At 43.0% G+C, this 23,864-nt stretch overlaps 1 protein-coding gene across 2 annotated transcripts in view; it reads right to left on the reverse strand.

Annotated features, from left to right (window-relative positions):
* RIC1 (RIC1 homolog, RAB6A GEF complex partner 1) overlaps window positions 1-23,105 on the reverse strand; it is a 44,132-nt gene extending 21,027 nt beyond the window's left edge. Inside the window, exons 1-7 of one of the 2 annotated variants that reach the window (XM_083419442.1) lie at window positions 22,469-23,105; window positions 14,190-14,297; window positions 8,429-8,505; window positions 4,348-4,455; window positions 3,187-3,329; window positions 2,852-2,985; window positions 1,033-1,124 (exon numbers count right to left, since the gene is read on the reverse strand). In XM_083419442.1, the coding sequence (XP_083275568.1) occupies window positions 1,033-1,124; window positions 2,852-2,985; window positions 3,187-3,329; window positions 4,348-4,455; window positions 8,429-8,505; window positions 14,190-14,297; window positions 22,469-22,609 (803 nt within the window). In that variant the 5' untranslated portion in view covers window positions 22,610-23,105. The remainder of the gene's footprint in view (window positions 1-1,032; window positions 1,125-2,851; window positions 2,986-3,186; window positions 3,330-4,347; window positions 4,456-8,428; window positions 8,506-14,189; window positions 14,298-22,468) is intronic. The other variant, XM_083419443.1, reaches the window with a different exon arrangement.
* Between the last annotated feature and the right edge of the window lie 759 nt (window positions 23,106-23,864).

Here is a 23,864-nt window from a genome sequence, read left to right on the forward strand (position 1 = left end):
GCCTCTCAGACGGAGTTGGTGAATAGATTAGAAGGAATGAATTGCTATGCAGTTTTGCCCCACTAATCAGGTCTAAAGGCAATGAAAGATATTTTAAGGCTGTGTACTAAGTGTATGTATATTTATTTTGGGTTTCTCAATATTTATAAATCAAGTGAAACAGCGTGTAACAATAGTCGACCTTCGCATTTCAAAATCCTGTTTATTCTTCAGGGAAGTGTTTACATCTGCCTGCTCTTACCAACTCATTCACTAGGCATTTCTCACACTGCTTTGCCATTTCCATCGCCTTCAGTAGTATCTCTATATAATCACCTCCCAAGCTACAAAGGGAAGTGCTAGTGCCACAACTGCCGAGCATCTTGTATCTTTAAAACATGGTTTCAATAGGTTGCTAACCCTAATAAGCAAACCACTAGGTCCAACCTGTGTATTTGACAACCTGGTAAACCAGGGGTTGGCAACCTAAGGCCCATGGGCCACAAGCAGCCCATGGGGGTCATTTAACCAGCCCATGGATCCCCGCCACCCGCTCAGTTGGCTCTCATGCACCGTGCTAAACTGGCGCAGTGCAGAGCAGGAACCGCCTTCCACAATGCTGGCCGGCTTGCCATTGGCTGCAAGAAGCTTACGGAACAGGTAAAAACAGGAAGCTATTGCCAGCACTAAAAAGGGAAATATTTTCCAGATCTGATATTTTTACATATTTAGACATTCTGAACTTTGCAAAGAATGTTAAGCATTTACTTATGGCGGCAAGATTATCTATAGCAAACAACAGAAAGCTCAGTATTTCTCCAGTATGGCATGCAATTTCCTAAGTGCTTCATTTCATGAATGTGTCTCAAGATATAGTTTCCCCAAGATATAACATATTTTGTACTTTACTTTAAAGAAGAGTACAACATTTTCTAGGACACCTCTTAACCAGGGATCCAGAAACTGTAAGTACAGCTTTATTTAAGAGTAGATAGGCTACAGGAGATACCAAGTTCATTCCTTTCAGATTCCACACGAAGACATGCAACTTACTTTGTGCATCCAAATGCCATCAACCTGTATTTGTTATTTACAGCCACACAGGTTCCATCCAAAACATCTTGTGCCCAAACGCCATGGAGCTGCTGCAAGAAACATTACAAAGGATTTTATCCCATAAACCTGTTCAGTTTTGACCACAGGCCATGTTTGTGCAATCATATCTGCAATAAACTGTACCTATATGCAGCCCCAATCCCTACTGCTTTGCTCCTTTATTTGTGTGAGCAAGCAAACCAGCTAGAAAGGTACACTTAACCATAGCATCCTGCTTTGTCTTAATTTGAAACTATGGTTAATATCTTCTACATAAACCACGACCGGGAAGCCAACTTTAAACAACAGCTTTCAGATCATGGCTTGGAGGCCATTAACCTTAGTTTCCTGTCTTAGACTTAATGGGAAACTGTGGCTTCCAGGCTAGTTTCACCAACTGCATGGAGGGAAGAGCAAAGCAGTTGTAGGCCGATGCCTGAAGGTTGCAAATGCATTGGCTTAACAGGTCAGCCATGTGAATGCACTCACAATTTGCTACATTTTGTAGCTATGCATACTGTACACTTGAAAATTACTGTATTTTTTGCTCTATAGGATTCACCGGTCCTCTAAAACAAGGTGCGTTCAAGGTGCATTCACCCAAAGCCTCCGGAGCGCAGTGGGAGTGAAGGCAACCCGAAGCCCACTGCCAGCCTCAAAGACCAGGTCACCTTCCCGCTGCCCCCCAAGTTGTGGGGCTGGCGGTGGGGGAAAGCGCTGTTTTCCCCCACCGCCAGCTTCAAAGATCCATGAAACCTTTGGAGAGCAGCACAAGTTCCTGCTGCGCTCCAAAGGCTTCAGGGGCAGCCTCTGGAGCCTCAACAGGGCAGCGGGGTGCAGGCACCCCGCTGCCCTGCGGAGGCTTTGCACAGCCATCCCCAAGCTAGAACAGCGAGACGGAGCGCTCCGAAGCGCTCCGCCTCCATTCTGGCTTTGGGCTTAGCCGCACAGCCTGCATTCGCTCTATAGGACGCACACACATTTCCCCTTAATTTTTGGAGGGGAAAAAGTGCGTCCTATAGAGCGAAAAATACGGTAAGTGGCAAAGAGCATTCAAATCACTGGGGGTTCAGCATCTAATGGACATGGGAAACCTATGGCATTCCAGATGTCACTGGATGGTGTAGCTCTTTCAAAAGATATCTAGACTGAATTATTTAGCATTAAAAGTCAGCAGCTGAAATAGTTTCCATATTTGCATTTCAAAATGCAGCCAGGCATCAATGATAATGGGAACCCCATAGCCATTCTGCAAGATTTACAAAAAAGGAACATAACAAATAACAAGTTAAAGTAACCAGTAAAAGGGCAGTTTAGTTCAATACAGGACTGAATCCGTATGGTGCTAACAGGCATGCTGCTTTACTTTAAAAGGACAGTATGTACAAAGGATTTGAAAATAATCAGTTCGCATAAAGCAAAATGTGAGAGGAAAACTATAAATCAAATTTAGGAAGATAATGCAGAATTAATTTTAGAAATTACGTGTAGTAAGATTATAGTCTTAACTGTACATCCGAAAAAACTTATTTTAATGTCATACATGAATTTTTTTTTCTGCCCAAAGATTCCTCTCAGTTATTTTCATCAATGGCATGTTCGGGGGGGGGAGGGGGACACACCCTCATACAGCATTTCCTAAACCATTTCGACCATATGAAGTTTCATAATTTCTCAGCTGTGGCTGATTAATACAAAGTCTAATGCAGGGCAGCAAACATTTAGCTAAATCTGGAAAATGCAGACAAGTAACTAATCAAATGTTAGAAAATTATACCTCTGCTGTGAATCCACTTGACATTGGTGTAATGAAACCAACTCTGCCATCATTAAAGACAACAGCAAACCCATCAAGAGTAGCACAGTATTCCATGTCTTTGATGTGCACATCTTCAAATCCCAAATATGAACCTGGTAGTGAACAAGATCAATGATCAAAAAGGCTATTTTCATACCGCAAACTATTTCTTTCTTTCATCAGCACAAGAAGTGGTACTATCCACAGCTACAGAATAGGGAAAATGTTCATGTCAGCTGTAAGGACCGAGAAAAGTAGATTTCATTTTAGTGAAGCGTTTCCCTCCCATTTACGCCCAGGCAGAGAAGTAATACCTCTAGAAGAATGCAGATCCACTGAAAATGGGACTGTGCAGAGGTTTATGGCTTTCCTTCCATTCATCATGCCATCCCAGTGAATAAGATGCAGGAAACCATCAATAGTAGCAACAAGGAGATCCTCCAGCATGGACTGTAAGCTACAAGAAAGACACATCATTCCCCAGACACTGAGGCTGAAAGAAATAGGTCCATTCACTCAACAGAGAAGTACTTTTTCAAGGCTTATTACATTTTTTTCATTGATTATTCCAGTTTCCTAATGAGAATATTTCTACCAATACCCACAGTGACAGATAAATTGTTTGTTTTTTACACAGATAAATCTGAAAAGAAAAGCAAGCATTCCTCTAATATGGGGAACCTTTGGGGAAAGGAGGCAAACCTTCTCCCCTGCACATTTACCCTCACGAGCACACAGTTATTAAAGTGTTATTTAAAAGACTCCACAACAAAGATCCTTTCGGTACTGATTTAATATTGAATGTATCTAAGGGCAAGTCATTGAACAATGCTATCAGTCTCCTTCAATTGCCATACAAAACCTGAATATCATTTCTTAATTCATTCTAATTTTCCTTTCTAGAGGAGCGGAGTGTACCCTCAACTTTTCCAAAGCATGGGAATGGGCTTGTTGCATTAATATCAGAAAACAGAGGGCTTGCTCTGTAATAATCCAACAGCTAACTTCATCTAATGGCAGAATAAAATATTCCACAGCTGTCCTCACTTGTCATGCAAAACCATGGTTTAGTATGATGTGCATGAGCAAGAATGAGTGGCCGTGAGCCTCTGACTTATGTGCTCTCCATCCCACCCCACATGGCTATGAAGAGTATGGTTTTAGGACGGTTTGTTATGCTATTCTGATTGAAAAACTGTGGTTAATACTACTTATGTTGAATTTAAAACAAGCCAGCTTCAATTAGAGCTTATTATTCTAAACAGTTAATGCTGACAAGAGTTCTTGGACCAGACTGTAGTTAACCAAAATTGAAAGTAGGAGGGGAAGAGAGTGCATGCATGGTTTGGTGCAATTTCATAACACATCTTATGTATATCACCGCAAGATTCTCCTAGGCCATTTTTCTTTGAGAGCATCACACAGTCCCATATTCTCAAGGCCTCAAGTGTTGCATAAATGATGATTCGCCATACCTGGTTATAGATGCTTGCAAATCCAACACTTGCTTCTTCTCTAGATTTAATGATGGGGCACATTGTTCTTCCTTATAGTGTGGTGTTCCTTTCATATGGGGGCTTCCTCTTTAAAACAAAAACAAACCCAGAACACGGAAATCAAAAAATATATCAAAGTGTGGCACATTAGAATACTGTAAATTTCATATTTTAGGAGAAAAACATAGTGGTAGGACCTAGGGGTTTTGAAAGTCTCCCGCTAGCTTAAGTAGAAGTTACTTTAAATAGGGACTATTTGCACTAAATCAATCAAAAGAAGAAAAACAGCAAAAATGATAGTTGCCACAGCAATCTAAACTAAGTTCTGTTGTGTACAAGAACTGAAGGCTCTGTGATCCTGTGGGTACAATGATCAGGAATGTAGAAATATAGTTTTAGGAGCGGCCCCTCCTAAATAATGGGGGTTTGGTGGAAGAGAGGAACTCTCAAACCTCTCCAAAGCAGCCTTCCAGATTCTCATTATGTAAATAAGGAAGGAATGCCCACAACAAAGTAAACTTGAAATTTGCCAGCCTCCCTCTCTCACCCCCAACTCCCAAAGCAAAGCTCAGTTTGCTTAAAAAACACTCCCATACACACCCCTTCTCTTCTTTCAGCTCTTCTCTTCTGAAATAAGGCCTAATTCACCCCTCTCTGAAAATGTGCCTCTTTAACAGAGGAGCAAAGCACTGCTGGCTTAAACACAAGCTGCTTTGGAGGGGAAGAGTGGGCTGAAAAATCAGCTGCTTGGGGCAGAAGGACCAAGGCTGCTCTGCAGCTTATGCAAATAGTACCACAATGGAGTCAGATTCACTCTTTAGTACATCAAAAGGTCTCAGGGGGAGGGCCAGAGGCTCAATAGATGATAACTGCTTTTCAACTTTTGTGCTCCCTCAAGTCAGGGACCTTGCCCTGCCTCTCCCTAGCAAACCTTGCAACAGGAAATCTCCACTGGGTTGCAAGGCGGTGCTCCTGAGTTGCAAAAAGTGATGAGCGACCAGTTAATTTTAAACAACGGAAATAAAAATAGGTGTGGTCCACAACATCTGGAGGCTACCCCGGTCCCAGAGTTCTCTGGAATGCAGTGGTACCTTAGGTTAAGTACTTAATTCGTTCTGGAGGTCTGTTCTTAACCTGAAACTGTTCTTAACCTGAAGCACCACTTTAGCTAATGGGGCCTCCTCCTCCTGCTGCGCCGCCGAAGCCCGATTTCTGTTCTTATCCTGAAGCACTATTTCTGGGTTAGCGGAGTGTGTAACCTGAAGCGTATGTAACCCGAGGTACCACTGTATAATAAAGCTAAGGAGGATATTTCTGGAATGGAGAACCAGTGCCCCCTGCAACCGATATTGTTGGACTACGTCTCCCATCAGCCCAAGGCAGCATGGCCAAAGGACAGGGACATTTACACTTTTATTGTATGGTTTTTATCTTTTTAATGCTGTAAACTGCAATGATATATTTGTATGATTTAGCAGTAAATATTTTTATAAATAAATGGAATTTTTTTTCTAGCAACATCTGAAAGATCACAGTTTCACCACTCTTCTTCTATCAGTGTAGCCAGAAGTATATAATACTAGTCTCAGAGGGGTCAGAACAGTACCATCTTAGCACCTTGCTTCCACCCAGCCCCCAAATTAGAAAAAGAATCATCATGCATGCTGCAACATGCAAAATGCATTCTAGTCAAAGGCAAAAAAACTAAACAAAATCAGGACCGAAGTCAAGAAAGCCTGTTGTGGCGTGTACACTAAAGTCTCCTCAACAAATTTGCCTGTGTGACCTCATCTCAAAGAAGAACTAGATAAGCTTGGTTTAACAAGTTTGGTGCACAGCAGAAGAGTAATAAAAAATACACAGTCCATGTCAGTTAAGGTAGTCATACGCTTTTCAGCTCACAGCATCATCACAAATTCTTGCCCAATATGAACTTATCATAGAGTTTCATTTTAACAGTGACAATGTAAGACAGAACCAACACTGCAAAATACTAAGATATCTGCAGGTAGGAAAGGAATGATCACTGGAAGATGTTTTTAGGATGTCTTGAAGATCTAGATGATGGAAAGGCAGTATATAAATCTGTCAAAGAGCTTCCAAACTGCATAGCTGCTCCTTCAGGAGGAAGTACAACCCCATCAAGGGCAGGCAATTGATTTTTTGGACATGGGAACCACTCATCCACAGTGCCTCCACCCTGTCAAGATTCAAGAGCAGCTTATTTTCCCTCATCCATCCCACCACCAAATCCAGGCATTGGTTCCAGGGCCCACACAGCCTCTTCTGATTCACTTATTATGGAGAAATAGAGCTGTGTCAGCAATATTCCTATGCATGTTGCCTCAAAGCTCTTAATGTCCATATAGATATTAAATAGCCCTGGGGACAGAATAGTGCCTTGCACAACCACAAGGGGGATGGAAAGGACTCTCCCAGTGCTACTCTTCGGATTTGGTCCCATAGGTACAACCAGAAACACTGTAACACAGTGCCCCCAATGCCTAATCTATGGAACTAGCTCAGGAGATTACCATGGGCAATGGTTTCAAAAGCCACAGAGAAACTGAGGAGCACTAGAAAAGCCTCTTGTCCCATTCTCTAAAGGTCAACCAAGGCAGACTCAATCCCATGGCCATGCCTAAACCCCTCTTAATCTCTGGTGTCCAATCATTACAATCTTACTAGGGGACAAGAGCTCCTAGAAGGACAGGAGGAGTGGAAACCTCAGGTGCTTCTGGAATCACTAGGCTTGAACCAAGAGGAATCAGAATGCAACCAAGGAAAAGCAGAGATCCAAAATTCTTTCCTGCCCTGTTCTTCTCCCACTCCAGCCTCAGAACCCATTCCACTCTGTTCTTCTCCTCCCCACAAATCCAATTCATTAATCTGCCTTCCCAGATAAAATTCATTCTTCCTCAAAAGAAAACCGCACAACATTACACTTAAAGTCTTAAATGCCTGAAATGACCAGCCATACCATGGCATTGCTCTCTAGCAGTTGCCTGAAAACTGCTTTATTTCCTGTATAATCTTACTAGGAGGGAAGTGGACCAGAATTCAGCCCCAGGCAGTGGCAGTTCTTGAATATTCAGGCCAGGAAGCAGGACCTCTCAATTTCCATTCTCCCTCCTTTGGCAGCTGCAAGTGTGGCATGTGGCATATGCAAGCAAGGTGCTCACAAACATGTGAAGCGCTTAAATGTGCCATACAGCCTTGTGAGCCCGTTTCAATATATTGATTGCTTTGACCTTTAATCTATGAATATATGCTGTGACAGAAAGTGGAAGGAATGTTTCATCTGTGTTGCCACATCAGCAATTGCGGCACTTCTGTCCAAATTAGACATCTAAAAGGGCATCAGGAAGGTCAAGGGGAAAGGAAGTCATGCTTATAGCGAATAAGAGACCCATACCATGCAACATCTCAGTATGTTCACAGTTTTATTTCATTTATTTAACAGTTAGGTTCTAAGTTATTAACAACAACTTAACTGAAGTATAACCAGTATAAATGTGACCCTACTGAATTTTCCTGAATAAAATTATCAATTTCCACATGGCATACTCAAAACATTTTTGCCTGACATTAATTTCTAGTGCTATTTTTATTTGGCTTCTTTTACATTTTAATCAGCTTTCCATCACCACATTAAAACTGAACAGTGCTCTTTATGCTCACACTGAACATGGGCTTAAGGCCAACACTGACAATCTTCCAAGTTCCACTCTGAAATGGAAGAAAGACTATGCAGCTGGAGCAGAGCCACTTGGCTTCTTTCAAATATCAACTACTATTCATTTTTCGGTTTTACTCTAATGCAGAATACTATAGCTGAAGAAGTCAACACCCCCCCTTCCACTTAATGCCAATTCTGTAATTGCCAGCAAGAACACTCTAGGAAACCAGTTTCTACATAGGACCTTTCTAAACAATCAACCAAAACACTGAATAGGTTACTTTATGTAATTCTTAAACAAAAATGTTACAACGAGAAAGTCTGAAGCGATTCTTAGCAATATACAATGTAAAGAAGTGAAGCATTTATTAGAAGACTTACTTGGGATAAACTGGCTCATAAAGATACTTGTCTCTTGCCAATGGAAGATGAAAAAACATGATGTATCCATTTTCTGTCTGAAAGAGGTAAGATATAAAAATCAAAGAAGCACACACATAAAAGTTCTCACAGGAACTTCGAGCTATTTCAATACACTGTGCATTTGATATGTTTTATGTTTTTTCATGTTTTTAACATCTTTGCCTTCTATTTTATTTTTGTTTGCCACCCTGGGAGGAAGGATGGGATAAAAATCTTATAAATAATAATGGTGATTTAAAGAGAAGCCCATGGATGAGACCTGACGGAAGCTCTGACTTCAGATTTCCTTCCTCCCCACAGCAGTCCCAAAAATGCCTCTTCCAGAGATTGAGGACCCTTCTGAATGGAGATGCCTGTGGTGCAGGGGAGCTCTCCAAAGGGACAAGGCCCATATAAGTACTTTGATAAATCTCAAGTGACATTAATAAGAAATGAAAATATGTTTATTTATGACTGAGACATATTTGCTAAGGATCTGAAATCAACCCTAGGTCCAGAGAAGCTTCTTAGCTAGCGATCAGGATGCAAGGGAAAAAGTTCATCTTAGCTACTGTTGCAATTTCAGTCATTTAATACTGGCCGAGGATGTTTCTCAAAGCGGCAAGGCTGAAGGAGAAAAATTGAAGGTTTCAAATTTCTTTCCAGGCATGGTTTCCTGTTTTTCAATTAAGGATACAGAAGCAGAAGGAGGCCATACACTTGTTAGCCTATTTCTTTAGCTGTCCCACCTAGTCACATTTCTTCGGTTTTAGAAGCAAAACTAGTAAAAATCCAAGAGAAATATATTTCTTGAAGGGCAAAGTACGTACAAAATGAAAGTTAACACTATCTATTGCTAACTTGCCTTTACTGCTCGGTCATCTTTAAACAATTTGCACACACTAGCGACAGTATCTTATGCCAGGAGAAAGAGCAGAAAAAACACTATGTAGAACTCTCATTCTAACATTAACTTTCTTGAATTCCATCCTCAATCTTAGTCGATTCAGAGCCAGCTCCAAGCAACTTTTAGCAATAGCTTGGAGCTTCAAGGGAAAAAATCCAGCTAGTTCAAACAAGACCCCCAAAAAACTTTTGTTAGTCCAACTGGCAAATAAGCTTCTATTATCAGCTGCCATTTATGCTTTTGTAACCTCAAGATTAGAAAACTGCAATATGCTGTTATGTGGCACAGCACTAAAAATTGTTCAAAAGCTTCCATTCTTGGTAGAGGTAGATCACTGATCACATATTATTTATTCAGCATGTGACCTGGCTCTGTCTTGTCTTTCAAGCATGATGGAAAAGAGCTAGTTTTAATGTATTTAAGACAAATAGGCTGACCACTGCATAGTTTAACAACCCATTATCATGTTCCACTACACAGCTCATGCCTTATGTATAAGATCACAACTCTGTACTCTCTGAATAGAGCTTGGGTTGCATGCATTAACTAATTTGCCTAGCCATGGTAAATGAACAGCATAACATCTAAGTGCAGCTAGTCCGTGCTTTTATAAGAACAGTAACTACAGGCCAAATAGCAATAGACAAAAATGTTCACTCAAGTATTACACCTCAGTTTTGACAATCAAAAGGTTTAAAAAATCTGGCCCAAAGGTACTATAACTGATCATGTTATCAGACAATATTGATACCAACATGTTCAAGCTTGCAGTTTGGTTTGGTGCTGCTAATATCATCCCTTTATGGTACATGCAGAGTGGATGTTTAAAGATATCATTGTTTACTATGTTTCAGTGTCTATTTAGTTATCACAAAGATTTCAAATTGTAAGTGGTTTCTGAAGGATATTCATTACCACTTGTTGCCAGCAATTTATTCAAAACCATTATTGAAACAGTACTTTGGAATTTACTAAAGGCCAACTTTGGTTCTAAATAAAGCCTGTGAAGAACCTGACAGTTGCAGGCTTAGATTTTTATTTTTATCCTTTCTAATAAGCATGAGATGTTAGTGCTTAATGTTACTTACAATGCTTAGGAGAACAACTTCCCAAAAGAAATTTACAGCCACAAAGCTAAAAACAGAACTATGTGAACATGCAGAAGTTCACTGTCTTGTCACCAAAGAACAGAGGGACAATTACACAAAGTAAAAAAGTGAACAATGTAAGCATGTCTACCTTTTTTAGAAATTCGCTTTAGATGTCAGTACTGCAAGCACAAGGCCTATGTGAAAATAGTTATTTATAAACTGGTTGGGGCAGGAAATCCTGGAAGAATTGAACATTCTTGTTTAGGCCAGTACATACTTGAACAAATTGAAAACATCAATGGTATGCATGAAGCTTTTGCATATTTAAAACATCCATCTTCAGTCAAATCTTCCAAATGATAGTACGGGTTGTTTTGTTTAGGCCTGTCATAAGGCTAACTTTGCTGTAAAAATGAATCTGTTAGAAGGGAAACCTAACCCCCTTGGTGTTTCAGAACTGAGCACAGGAACTGAGCAGTTTCTGGTGGCAGCAGCTAGATGCAGTGCATTAGCAAACACAAGCTACAAAAGAAAGCTAAGCATTTAGCAATTCAGAACTGGGTAAACATGGATTTCCTAAAACATTGCTCTGCAACTCCCAAGTTCTACACAGAAACCATGAAAATCTTTAACCAACATTGTTCGGAAGGGGGTGGATTTGAATTTTTCATATAAATAAGTAGGTGTGGTGTAGGGCTGTACGATAAATCCAGCATGTATACTCACAAGCAAGCCCTACTGAATTCAATGAGGCATACTCCCAGGGAAGTAGAAGTAAGTTTAGTTGAACTCAGTCTTATGCATGCACAGATTCCACTTAAGACCTCTGTGTGGGGAAGCAGATGTAACTTGACTAGTAAATCACTTAAACTGCTCTTAAATTAATTGAAAATGTATTAAATATATTATAGGGAAGTTTATTTAATATTTTTACTAAATCTACTACTTCCTTACATTTTAAGGCCCTCCACCACCGCAGGAAGCCTCGTCAAGGCCCTCGGCTGCTGCAGGAAAACATGGCACACTCTCCGCTGCCGTGGGGAGGTACGGTGGGACCCTCCACTGTCACGGGGAGGTATGGTAAGACTCTCTGTCACCACGGGGAAGCCCAGCAAGGCCCTCTCCTACTGGGGGAAGTGTGGTGCACCCTCTGCCGCTGCAGGGAGGTATGGCAGGACCCTCTGCAACCGCAGGGAGGCCCAGCAAGGCCCCTCACTGCCGCAAAAATATATTGTGATATCGTGATATTTAGCTAGTGATATATCATGATGTTGAAAACCAGATATCGCTCAGCTCCATACTCAGTCCTACTTATGGAAGACCCACTGAAATCAATCAGACTTATCATAAATAATTTAAATCACAATGAAATCAATGGGGCAAATCTAAGTATAACTATGACAGTTTATTTTACCAATATCAGGGCACTGAAGGGAAGATTCAATCAGAGTTAGCAACACCAGGTTCACCCTAGCTGACGGAAAGCTCAGCTGAAGGTAGCATGAACTGTCACACATATTACCAGCATTGTTTCCTGGTAATAGTAAAATGACACATAATTACAGTAGATAATTATAGTAATTTAAAAACTCAAACAACCCTTAAGAACATAATAAAGCCTGCTGAATCAGGGCAATGGCCCATCTCAAGATGTCTAATCTCAGGGTGTGGTTTGAGCCCCATGTTGGGCAAAAGACACCGTAGGCTGGACTAGATGACCCTCGTGGTACCTTCCAGCTCTACAATTCTACAATTCGATGATTCTTCTCCAGCATACTATTCTCACAGTGGCCAACCATACTTGCAAGCAGAACATGAGAACAGCAGCACCAAACCCACCTGTGATTCCTGGCAACTAGTATTCAGAGGGATACTGCCTCCGACAATGGAGGTAGAACACAACCATTGTGGCTCCACAAGATTCACTCCATGAATCTGTCTAATCCTCTTTTAAAGCCAGTCACGCTGGCAGCTATCACTGCTTCTCTCTAGCCACTTTCTCCATGCCATGTATATAGACTTGTATAACAGCACTGAATTGTCAACAGCTTTATTTCCAATTTCTTTCCTAATAATATGTAGCATGGAATCTCCCTTTTTCAGAGCTGCTGCATCCTGAGTCAGCAGCTTCACTGAGCTATCCACTACAACCCCCAAGGTCTTGTTCCTGGGTCAGTCACTGTCAATTCAGATCCCAACATATTTTTTTGCCCAACATATATCATTTCACATGTGTTTACACTGAACTGAATTTGCTATTCTACCACTCATTCAGTCAGTTTGGAGAGGTACTTTTGGAGCACTCCATAATCTCATTTTGTTTTATCAACCCTGAACAACTGAGTATCATCAGCAAACTTCGCCATATCACGGCTCAGTCTTTACTTTATGTTGTTGGCCTTTGACTGTCTTAAAAGACAGTTTTGGGCAGTAAACTCCCTAAACGATGAGATCAAAGCTTCCCACCTCTCACTTACCTTTCATTTCTACCCTACTGGTTAATAAAGACCACATGTTCTGCTTATGCACTTCCCCCCCCCCCCACCCCTTACTACAAGATTTAGCTCTCCTGCCCAATTTGCGCAGCAATTTGCTAACTGCTCAAGATTAGAATGTGGTGGACTTAAATTCTTATCAAGCAAAACATGCTCATTTTACAACATGCATACGTTCCTCAAAAGATTTCTTGGGCAGAGACCAGTTTTACATTTAAGCCTGTATCACCATTCCCTTCTCACATTGGTAAGAAGCAGCTGGTAATACGAGATATATGCCATTGTAACACAACAGCTCATTTTACTCTTGTAGGTTTCAACTGCTGTCCAGTGGTACCCCGCAAGACGAATGCCTCGGAAGATGAAAAACTCGCTAGACGAAAGGGTTTTTCGTTTTCTGAGGTGCTTCGCAAGACGGATTTTCCTAAGGGCTTGCTTCGCCAGACGAAACAGCCCTGCCTCTCCTGTCATGGCGACAGTCACTGCACGCACGCACGCTCGCTTCCCCGCTCCTCCGGCTCCCTCCCACCTTCCGGCTGCCGACTCCTCCGGCTCCCTCCCACCTTCCGGCTGATAGCCGACCTTCCGGCTGCCTCGCGCCGCTGCCCACCGCCCTCGCGCGCTCCTCTGAGAGAGCCGTTGCCGCCAGCAGCCAGCGTTGCAGCCGGAGTCGCGCTCCTGAGCCCCGCCGCCCTCCAGCAGCCGCGTCGCGCAGTGGCAACAAGGCGCGGGTGAGTCCGAGGTACCAGCTGCGGCAGCTGCCCTGCTTCTCCCCACCCCTCCCCGTCGTTGTTAGTGTTTAGCTGCAGTGGTGCTTCGCAAGACGAAAAAACTCGCTCAACGAAAAAACTCGCGGAATGAATTAATTTTGTCTTGCGCGGCACCACTGTACTTGCTGGCGCAAATAACCAGAAACTGTAGGGCCATGTCCACCTGGTCATACATTAAATGTCTTCTCAATCATTCTCTGGGTTTCCCTAGTTTCCGACATTCATTTTTAATACATGAATAGGAAAAAGGTAATGTGAATAAATCCCCTTGAGCTGTTTCCACTTAGCAACATTAAGTCAGCACATATAAATTGTACGTTACTGTAATGCAAAAGAATATAGTATTCACTATGAATAAAGGATAATACTAGCATTCATGTAAATATAATTTCTCTTTTTAAAGCATACTGGACTCCTTTGGACATTAAACCATAATCACCATATCATAAAAACCTCCACAACTGCTCCTTTACTCACCGAAACAGCAATCATGGTGCTGTCAGGCCTCCACTCTGCTTGGTCATAGGGTCCAAATTGCAATGCTGCTTTTGACGATTCTTTGTAGCTTACGATTAACACACTGGGCTGTGGGGAAAAGGAGATCCAGTTAAATTCTCATACATTTCAAAGCTAACTTTTAAAACAAAACCAAGCTTATTGAATATTTTTACAGATGCAATTCTCTAAAATAGCTATAGGAAGTCTCTGGGAGACAGAAACATTATTTAACTGATTCACTTTTTTTAAAAAAATAAAAGTTTAGCGAGCCACTTTTCAGCAAAGTATTAAGGACTGAGGCCAGGAAAAGATTTCAACTTTTCAAAAACTTCAAAATTTAGGATTAAATCCAAATGATTAATGCTTCTTTGGAGGGGGGAAGATACCATTTGCCTTGAAGGAGATGGCCCCAGAGCTGTTAAATAACTATTGTCCAGTGGCAAATATCTCCTTTCTGGACAAGGTACTTGAGAAGGTGGTGGTGGTCCAGCTTCAGGGATGCTTCTCAGAAGCTGGTTACTTGGACAGATTCAAGTGTGGCTTCAGATCTGGTTATGGCACTGAAATTGCCTTGGTTTCTCTGGTTGATGACGTTTATCAGAAGAGAGATAGGGGGAGGGCAACCCTTCTTGTTCTCTTTGATCTCGCAGTGGCTTTTGATACTGTTGACAACAATATGCTTCTGAGGCATCTCAGGGAGGTAGGGATTGGGGCACTGTTCTACTTCCAGGATCATTTCCAGAAAGCAGTCATGGGAAGCTACTGTTCAGCACCATGGGAGTTTTCCTGTCGTGTCCCACAGGTTTCCATCTTGCTCCCCTTGCTATTTAACATCTATATGAAGCTCCTAGGATCAGTCACCAAGAGATTTGGAGTGAAGCATCGTCAATACGCAGATGACACTCAGCTTTGTCTCTCTGTTCCACCTTAAGTGTTGTGTTTTAATGCTGTTACCTCCCCTGTGACCTTAGGGTGAAGGGCATGTAATAAATAAATCATAATTGTGTATGCGTGCTTGCGAGCAGACTTCCCCATCCTCTCTTCCCCTCTTAGCGCCTTACAAGCATCCCAAATCTGCTGGGTGTGTGTGTGAGAGAGAGAGTGGGAAGGAGAGAAAGGGAAAGTCTGCCTGCCCAATATCTGAATTTTACTCTTAATGTAGACGGGTAACAGTTTGAGCTCATGCCCACTAAACTCCAACTCTATAAAGTACTCATAAGAATACCCACAATAGGTTTTAAACTGCCCTCCCAAAATAGTTTGAGGGTGTTGTAGGTTATGTACCAGGCTCATATTGTTAGGCAGCCTTGTGAATAAATAATACATATTCCAAGGTCATGCTTTTCTTTCTCTATTGATGTTTGAATCAAGATGAAGAGTATCATGACAAGAACTTGATACCAAAGCATTCAAGAAATATATGGATTAGTGTCGTTTTCAAATTGCTAAAGTAATACTCTTTTCAAACCCAACTGAACAAATTTCTACTTTCCCCATTACAGTCCTCTAAACTAAAACCTAGCAAATTTTAATATCCCGCAAGCACAGGCATGCCCCCTAAGAGGAGCTAAAATGAAAAGAGAAGCTACTGCTGGCAAACATTAATTCTGCTCTAAAACCTGGTGCTCATTTGCATGTAAGAATGACAAAATCACCACAAGGTAACACTTGCATGATAAAGATTCCTTCAAATGTACACTTATGTTGCAATATCTGAGATTCATCCAAGTCTGGAGCATTGTAGCTTTTGATCCTCACATAGCTGTGCATAGCGCAATTCACAACAGAAAAATAAAAAGTAAAAGAAAACTCACAGCTATGCTTCAAACATATTTAAAGTAACAGTATGAATCAAGGATAAGGGAGTCATAATTTACATGCACTTCAAAGCTGAAATTAAGAGCATTTGCATGCCCTGATTATCAGGATAACTATTACTTGCACATGTTATTGCAGTTTCAATCTTGTTTATTATTTTCTACCAGCCTCATAACCAGTCCTCCTCTGGAATTCTGGGAAACCAAAAAATCAGTGCAGTTTTGAAAGCCATTAAAGTAATCTGTGCAGTCTGGCATCATAATTCAATATGGTGTCCAACTGTACCAAACAGATGAAAGCCTGCTCCTTTATCCCAGAAGCCATCATGCAGAATTTGGTTACAGTATCTTTAAAGCTGTCCAAATGCATAGCAAACATATGAACAACTTTTCAAAATATATAGTGGATTTATTATACTTATATGCTGCCCATAAGCAATTTCTTGAGGTTGCATACAATAAATAAAAATTTCATTTTAAAAATTTACATAAAAATAATAAACATATATTGGGCAACTGAGAATAAATCAAATACAGCAGAAATCTTCAAACAGCAAAGATTTTTAAATGTCAGAATTCCAAATAAGAGACCCTGTGGAACCCTCAATGCTATAAAACGTCATCTCTAAAAAAATCTCTAAAAAGCTGTTCTAAAAGTCAGAGAAAATAAAAAGGCCCCACTAGCACACTGTATTACTGTGGAGTTTAGAAGAATAAATTCAGGTATCAAAATATCATCTAGCAGAAGCTCACCGCAACCTGATAGGAGAGGGAAAGGACTGAGAAAACAGGGCTGCCACAACCATGAAACGGAGACAGGAAATTTGCAATATTAACTTCCTGATTTGAAACCACTGCAGTCCTGTTTGTCTATTCCAGGGATGTCCAACCCGTCGACCGTGATCAACAGGTCGATCACCAGGTGATAGCAGTCGATCTTGGTCGATTGGGGGGGGGGAGCACCCACACACGTGCTGCTGTGACCTGGCTAGAGTCGGTTGTTGCTCGGCTGCCAGCACTGGTGTCCTGATATGCTGGCGTCCTGGAAGCCCCTGCCAGCAGGCTGGGTCAGGTTCAGTCTGGCAGGAGGCTTCGCGAATCCCCGGCCATGCCGGTCTACCCATGCGATCGGGCGGTGGTAGAGTGCTCATTGCACCCGTTCTCTGCTTTCCCGCAACAGCCCGACCGGAGGGCAGCACAGAGCAGGAGTGTCGCCGTAGACAAAGGCCCACCTAAACGCCATTTTGGATGCGAGACAAGAGCAGCAGTTTCGTTTTATTGTTTAGTTAGCGATTTATGCTGTGCCCTCCGAAAATGCAGCAGAACTAAGGGCCCCCCTAAAAAAGCTCAACAACTTTGGCTTGCCCCCCTAAAAAAGCTCCACAAATTTGGGTTCCAACCCCTACTCCCCCAAATGGGTAGATCACTACCAGTTTTTAATTCCCGGAGTAGATTGCAGTCTCTTGAGAGTTGGACGTCCCTGGTCTATTCTTTCCTTCACTGGTAGTTAAAGACCAGTTTGAACTCTTCCACTAGTGAAGTAAAATGATAGGATGCAGGGAAGAATCATACATTTTTATGAGTACAGTGGTACCTCATGTTAAGTACTTAATTCGTTCTGGAGGTCCGTACTTAACCTGAAACTGTTCTTAACCTGAAGCACCACTTTAGCTAATGGGGCCTTCTGCTGCCGCCGCGCCGCTGGAGCCCGATTTCTGTTCTCATCCTGAAGCAAAGTTCTTAACCTGAAGCACTATTTCTGGGTTAGCGGAGTCTGTAACCTGAAGCGTATGTAACCTGAAGCATATGTAACCTGAGGTACCACTGTATATGCATTTTACTAGGGACTGCATCCCTGCTCGCTCCATTGCCACCCCCCTCAGCCATTCCCCCACATTAACCACCCAGACTTTTTCCTATGCCACTAAGATCACTTTTCACTCTCCCAACCCCATTTTTGAAGCCACTTTTCCTTTCCCTCTTTTTGTGCATCCCCCTCCCTTGCACATAAAGCACCCTGTGGTAACTTCCTGCAATTTCCTCCTCTCTCATGTTGCAACTACAAAGCACCCTTTACCCCTCCATCCCATTATGAAGCCACCATGGCCTCCTATTCTGCAGACTTTTCAATGCCCCTGGTTTCACGTTCAACCCTATTTCCATGCCCCCTACTCTCTCCTTTTAGCAACCTCTTTTGCACCTCCATTTTCACATTTATCCCCTTTTTCCTAGCCCTTCCTTACACTTCTCAACTCTGCCCACAGATCGCCCCCACTTCCATAGCTTCTCTCTATTATGTAACCCCCTTTGTATACATATCCGGTAATGTATGTATGTCACAGTACCTTTAAGGAGAACAGAATCTTAAAAGCAAGCCCATAATGTAGCTTGTTCAGTTAAAGGAGGTTATTTTGGTTGATGGATGTTGTACATCTACAGGTGTTTGCCTGCTGATGAAATACCTGTACTAAATTACTACACTGAACTTGGAACTTCATGTTGAAGATAGCACACATGGTACCAGGAGTGAAATACATTGTGTGACGGTACTTGGGAACAATTGAGGCCTCTACATCCTTTATCTCTCTCATATGAGGAAACAGAAATAGAATAAGTTTGAGTACAGTGAGGAGGGAGACAAGCAGAAAGGGGAGAAATTGCTATTTTAAAGAACGACAGAAGTTAAAGTGGGAGGGAAACTGAGAGGAAAATGGTGTCTTTAAACAACTGCAAACAAACAAGCCAGTTTTAACAAGGAAAAATAGCAGAGATGGGTACAACACAAAAGACAACACCAAAAACCCAGCACAACATAACCTTTCCAAATTCCTTTCTTGCTGCACTCAAACTGTCATTTCTCCCTCTGTGTCACTTTGCCCTACTGAAACATCTGCCATTGTTTAAAACAGGCACTCTCCCCTCTCAGTATCCCTCAATCCCTGTGCACATAACGACTCTCACAACACAGCATCATGATAATTGTCTACAGTGGTACCTGTAGAATTTAATTCGTTCTGGGAGTCTGTTCTTAACCTGAAACTGTTCTTAACTTGAAGCACCACTTTAGCTAACGGCCTCCTGCTGCCGCCATGCCGCTGCCATCGCACGATTTCTGTTCTCATCCTGAAGCAAAGTTCTTAACCCAAGGTAATATTTCTGGGTTAGCGGAGTCTGTAACCTGAAGCGTATGTAACCTGAGGTACCACTGTACTTTGGAAGTTATAAGCCTGTTTGTCCCCCAAAACTTGGGGATTAAGGGTATACACTGCGTGTGAATGGAAGTCACATTCAACTGTCATAACTAACAGATATTGACAGACCACTGAAACATTTTGCAACATAATAGTAAGCTTGTTTACCCATTAGTAAATCCTACTGCGTTCAACAGGGCTTATTCTCAGGTTAATTGTGTACAGTACTGTACCCTAACCTACTTAAAGTCGTCTAAGCTGCTGGCCATCACTACATGTTGTGGCAGTGAATTCCAATTACAGTATTTTTTGCTCTATAAGACTCACTTTTTCCCTCCTAAAAAGTAAGGGGAAATATGTGTGCGTCTTATGGAGCGAATGCAGGCTGCGCAGCTATCCCAGAAGCCAGAACAGCAAGAGAGATTGCTGCTTTCAATGCGTAGCGATCCCTCTTGCTGTTCTGGCTTCTGAGATTCAGAATATATTTTTTCTTGTTTTCCTCCTCCAAAAACTAGGTGCGTCTTGTGGTCTGGTGCGTCTTACAGGGCGAAAAATACGGCACTTACAACAGGAATGAAGGAGCACTTCTTTTTGCCCATCCATAACCTACCGTTAACTAACTTCACTGGGTTACCCCAAGTTCTATTATTTGTGCCAGGAGGAGAAACTCTCTCCCCTTGCTGTAATTTTAATAAACTCTCATGAGGCCCCAGAGCTATCTTTAATTAAACTAAAAAGTCACAAAGGTTATCTAATCATCTTCATTTTTATTGCCCCTTTCTGCCACTTTTCCAGATCTACAATATCCTTTTTTTTTAATGGAGCAGTGAGAACAATAAAGCTTTGCAGTTATGTTCCAAGTAAATAATACTATCACAAATTATTGGCATTAGGACTTTGGTCATAAACGTGTTAAAGGTTTTGAAATATGACAACATCACACAGAGAGAAAGACTGAAGCCGACCTACTTGAAGTCATCACAGGTGACAAAGGGACACTGTAAAACATTGCATCATAGGTATTAGGCACCAGCTGAACTAGAAGCTAAGCAATTCACTAGCATCTGAAACTTGCTTTCCTTTATTGCCATTTTTAAAATTGATAAAAGATGCTTTGACCAACTTAAAGCAACAGATTGGAGTTTGATTTTAGTATCCTATCAACGTCTAAACTAGAGGGGGCAAACACATTTCCCTGCAGCCTTTGAAATTTCAACTCTAGAGCATTTTGCTAAAGCATGAACACCATATGGCAGAGACAGAAAACCTGTGACCCTCCAAATTGTTCAGTTAAAACTTCCATCATCCATGATCACTGGACCACCTTAAATCTGATCAGAGCTGATCAGATTAGCAGTTAGTTCCAGTTCCGGTTCCCTGCCATATGGAGAAGCTGGTAGGTAACTATTGTCAGCAGAACTGTCATTGCCAAGCTGTGCTTGAAAGGTACAGACACACTGTGTAAAATTGAAATAAAGTATGTTTTTCCAGATCTAATGAATGGTACTTGACTCTTCCTGAATAGAAACCTGTGTAAAAACTGAACATTCAGACTTAAGGTGTATGACCAAAATTGGTCTTTGTGGATTTTCACACTGTATATGTGTAGAAATCATGAAAGAGCAATGATCATTTGGGGTCAGAATGTAGGTATAGGCTGCATTTAATGTTATCCACTGTTTCTTTTAAAAGTTTAGTGGACATATTATTGGAAATATTAATTTACATGTACCTGAATCATTGCTATAGTACAGCAGAAGATAGAACTGAAAAATAGATCAGATGTGCCAACATTTTAAACTGAAATGAGTATTTGAAAAAATAGGGACTTTAGCTTCAGCAACTAATTAACCTACAAGAGAACCAGACAATCAAAACTGTGGGGCACTGCCCCTATAAATAAGCATCATTCAAACCCAACTTTCTCATATTTTCAGAGTTATTTAGTAAGTAACGAGCCCCTGGAAATCAATCAATCTGAAGGCTGCAGGCAAGAAGGCGAGGAGAACGATTGGGAGGCATCCCTGAATTTAGGTGACCCTGCCCTGATCGTTCAAAAGACCGCACAACAAAATGATACTATGTATTCGCCATAAGTCTTGCTGGCATTCCCTTTACTAAGGCAAGTTAACATGAAACAACTGTGAAGTAGGCCAATCATTTCCAAATTTGATGTCAAAGAACAGAAGCTCTAACCGAAGTCACACATTAAAAACCCGACTGTGTAGGGATTTTGAAGTCAGGCTTTTAAGCTTAGGGTCAAACCCATTAAAACCATAGCCCTCTGATCTCATTGAGCTCAGTCAAACCAGTGTTCAAAATTTGCCAGGCACATTTTGCACCTAGCTATTGACCACTTACGACTAAGTGAGGATGATGCCTGACATCACCATCTGGAGGTGCATGCTTGGGGATTCTTGGATCTGGACTGTTTCCACACACTAATACCCCATCCTGTAGAAGTCTATCAGTTATGTTTCATATGCACCCTCCATGTGGAGTGCCCTCCCATCCCATGTCAAGGAGATAAAGAACTACACAACTTTTAAAAGACACCTGAAGGCAGCCCTGGATCTGGAAGTTTTCAATGTTAGACGTTTTACAATGGGGGGTGGGGTGGACTGGGCGCCACGGGGGGAATGCTGGTTGCCAAGAGGGGGGGCCTGCAGGGCATCCGAGTGTCACCGGGGGTGGGGAGCATTGGAGCTGCATGGGAATTGGTTGGTCAGGCTTCCTCAAACTCAGCCCTCCAGATGTTTTGAGACTACAATTCCCATCATCCCTGACCACTGCTCCTGCTAGCTAAGGATCATGGGAGCTGAAGGCCAAAAACATCTGGAGGGCTGAGTTTGAGGAAGCCTGTGGTAGGCGGTCCTAGGCATCTCCTAAAAAGAGCTTGACCACTTTGAAGCATCTAAAATAATAATGATAATAATTAATAAATATTATTTATACCCCACCCATCTGGCTGGGTTTCCCCAGACACTCTGGGCGGCTCCCAACAGAATATTAAAAACACATCAAACATTCAAAAACTTCCCTAAAGAGGGCTGCCTTCAGATGTCTTTTAAAAGTCAGACAGTTGTTTGTCTTATTTAAACCTCCAACCCCAGGCGCCGGCGGGGGTTGCTACGCCGCTGCATTTTATTATGTTTTTATATTCTGCTGGAAGCCGCCCAGGTAATAATAATAATAATAATAATAATTATTGAAGCGGGCGACGGCCCAGCGAGGGTTTCCTCCTACTCACCCTGTTGTACCAGATGCCGAGCTGGGAGCGGGACAAGACGGCGAACAGAGTCCGCTGCGGGTCGGCCTGGATGCGGAGCGGGGGCTCCCTGGCCTCGGCGGGGCACAGGAGCCTCTTCGGCCACCCGCTCAGGAAATACATGGCTGGCGAGCAGGCAGGCAGGCAGGCAGGCAGGAGGCCGCCTGTCCCGGCGAGGCACTAGCAGGCCGGAGCCAGGAGCTTTCCCCTCATGGGCCTCCTCGGGCTAGGGAGACTCTGCCCCGCGCGGCCTGCGGAGGATCCGCGGAGGAGGAGCCGCGCATAATCCCCGCCTGAGGGGCGCTGGGAAGAGACTGAGGGGGGCGGCTCGGAAGAAGGGGCTCCCTCCTCTCCGCTGGGCCGGGTCGCGGGGAAAGGGCCGTTACAGCTCAGGACGGAGCCCTCGCGGCGTCGCCTCAGCCTCCCCCCGGGAGCCCTCGCTCGCTCTCCCCGCCAAGGCTCCCTCCGCCGGCGCCGCCATCTCTTCTCCTCAGCCGCGTCAAGGCGTCTGGTCGCCGGAATATGCCGGCGGGTGGGAGGGAGGGAGAAGAGGCGAACGCGCACGCGCACAAGCGTCGGCAGCCCTCCGTCGGAACGACTCGGCAACCCCGCTGGGGATAGGAGAGGGCGGGCGGGCGCGGGGGATGGGGGGAGAGGAAAGCGGAGACACACTAAAGGCGTCGCTATTGGTTTAGGCGCTGGGGAAGGGGAGGAGCCGGAAGTGGCGTCTACGGGGGAGTCGCGAGGCGGCCATAGAGAGAAAGAGCGCCGCTGGAAGGATGGGGCTGGAACGCGCGCGCTCCTGGCTTCCTGTTCTGAGCGGTGGAGGAAACGCGACGTGTCTCTGCCCGGAGCGGCTGAGCGGGCAGGCGGAGGGTCGCTGGTGGTGGGTTCATAAAGGAAGGTCGATAGCTGGATTCGGTTCATATAATTCCTTTTCTTTTTTTAAATAATTTTTTATCATGGCCTTCAACATTTTCCCCATGAAAATAGGGACGTCCTATTTAATAATAATAATAATAATAATAATAATAAATTTATTTATATGCCACCCATTAAACATTAGATAACTTACCTATACAGAGCTGCCTTCAGATATCTTCTAAATATCTTCAGATATCTTCTAAATCTTCTAAATAAAGGCAGCGAGCGCGATCCATCCAGCTGGGAGAGGTTGCACAAGGCTAAAGAGGAATCCAAGGCAGCGAGCAGGATGGATCGCGCTCACTGCCTTGGCTTCTTTAGCCACGCTTCTTTAGGTTTAGCTCCAAGCTGGAGAGGTTGCGCGGCTATGGCAGAAGCCAAGACAGCTTCCCCCGCAGCCCTGAGAAGTTCTGGGAGAAGCGGACAGGCTGTCCGCTGCTCTTTGGGGCTGGGG

This window comes from Podarcis tiliguerta (assembly GCF_965153285.1).
Source record: "Podarcis tiliguerta genome assembly, chromosome: 17".
Lineage (NCBI taxonomy): Eukaryota > Metazoa > Chordata > Lepidosauria > Squamata > Lacertidae > Podarcis > Podarcis tiliguerta.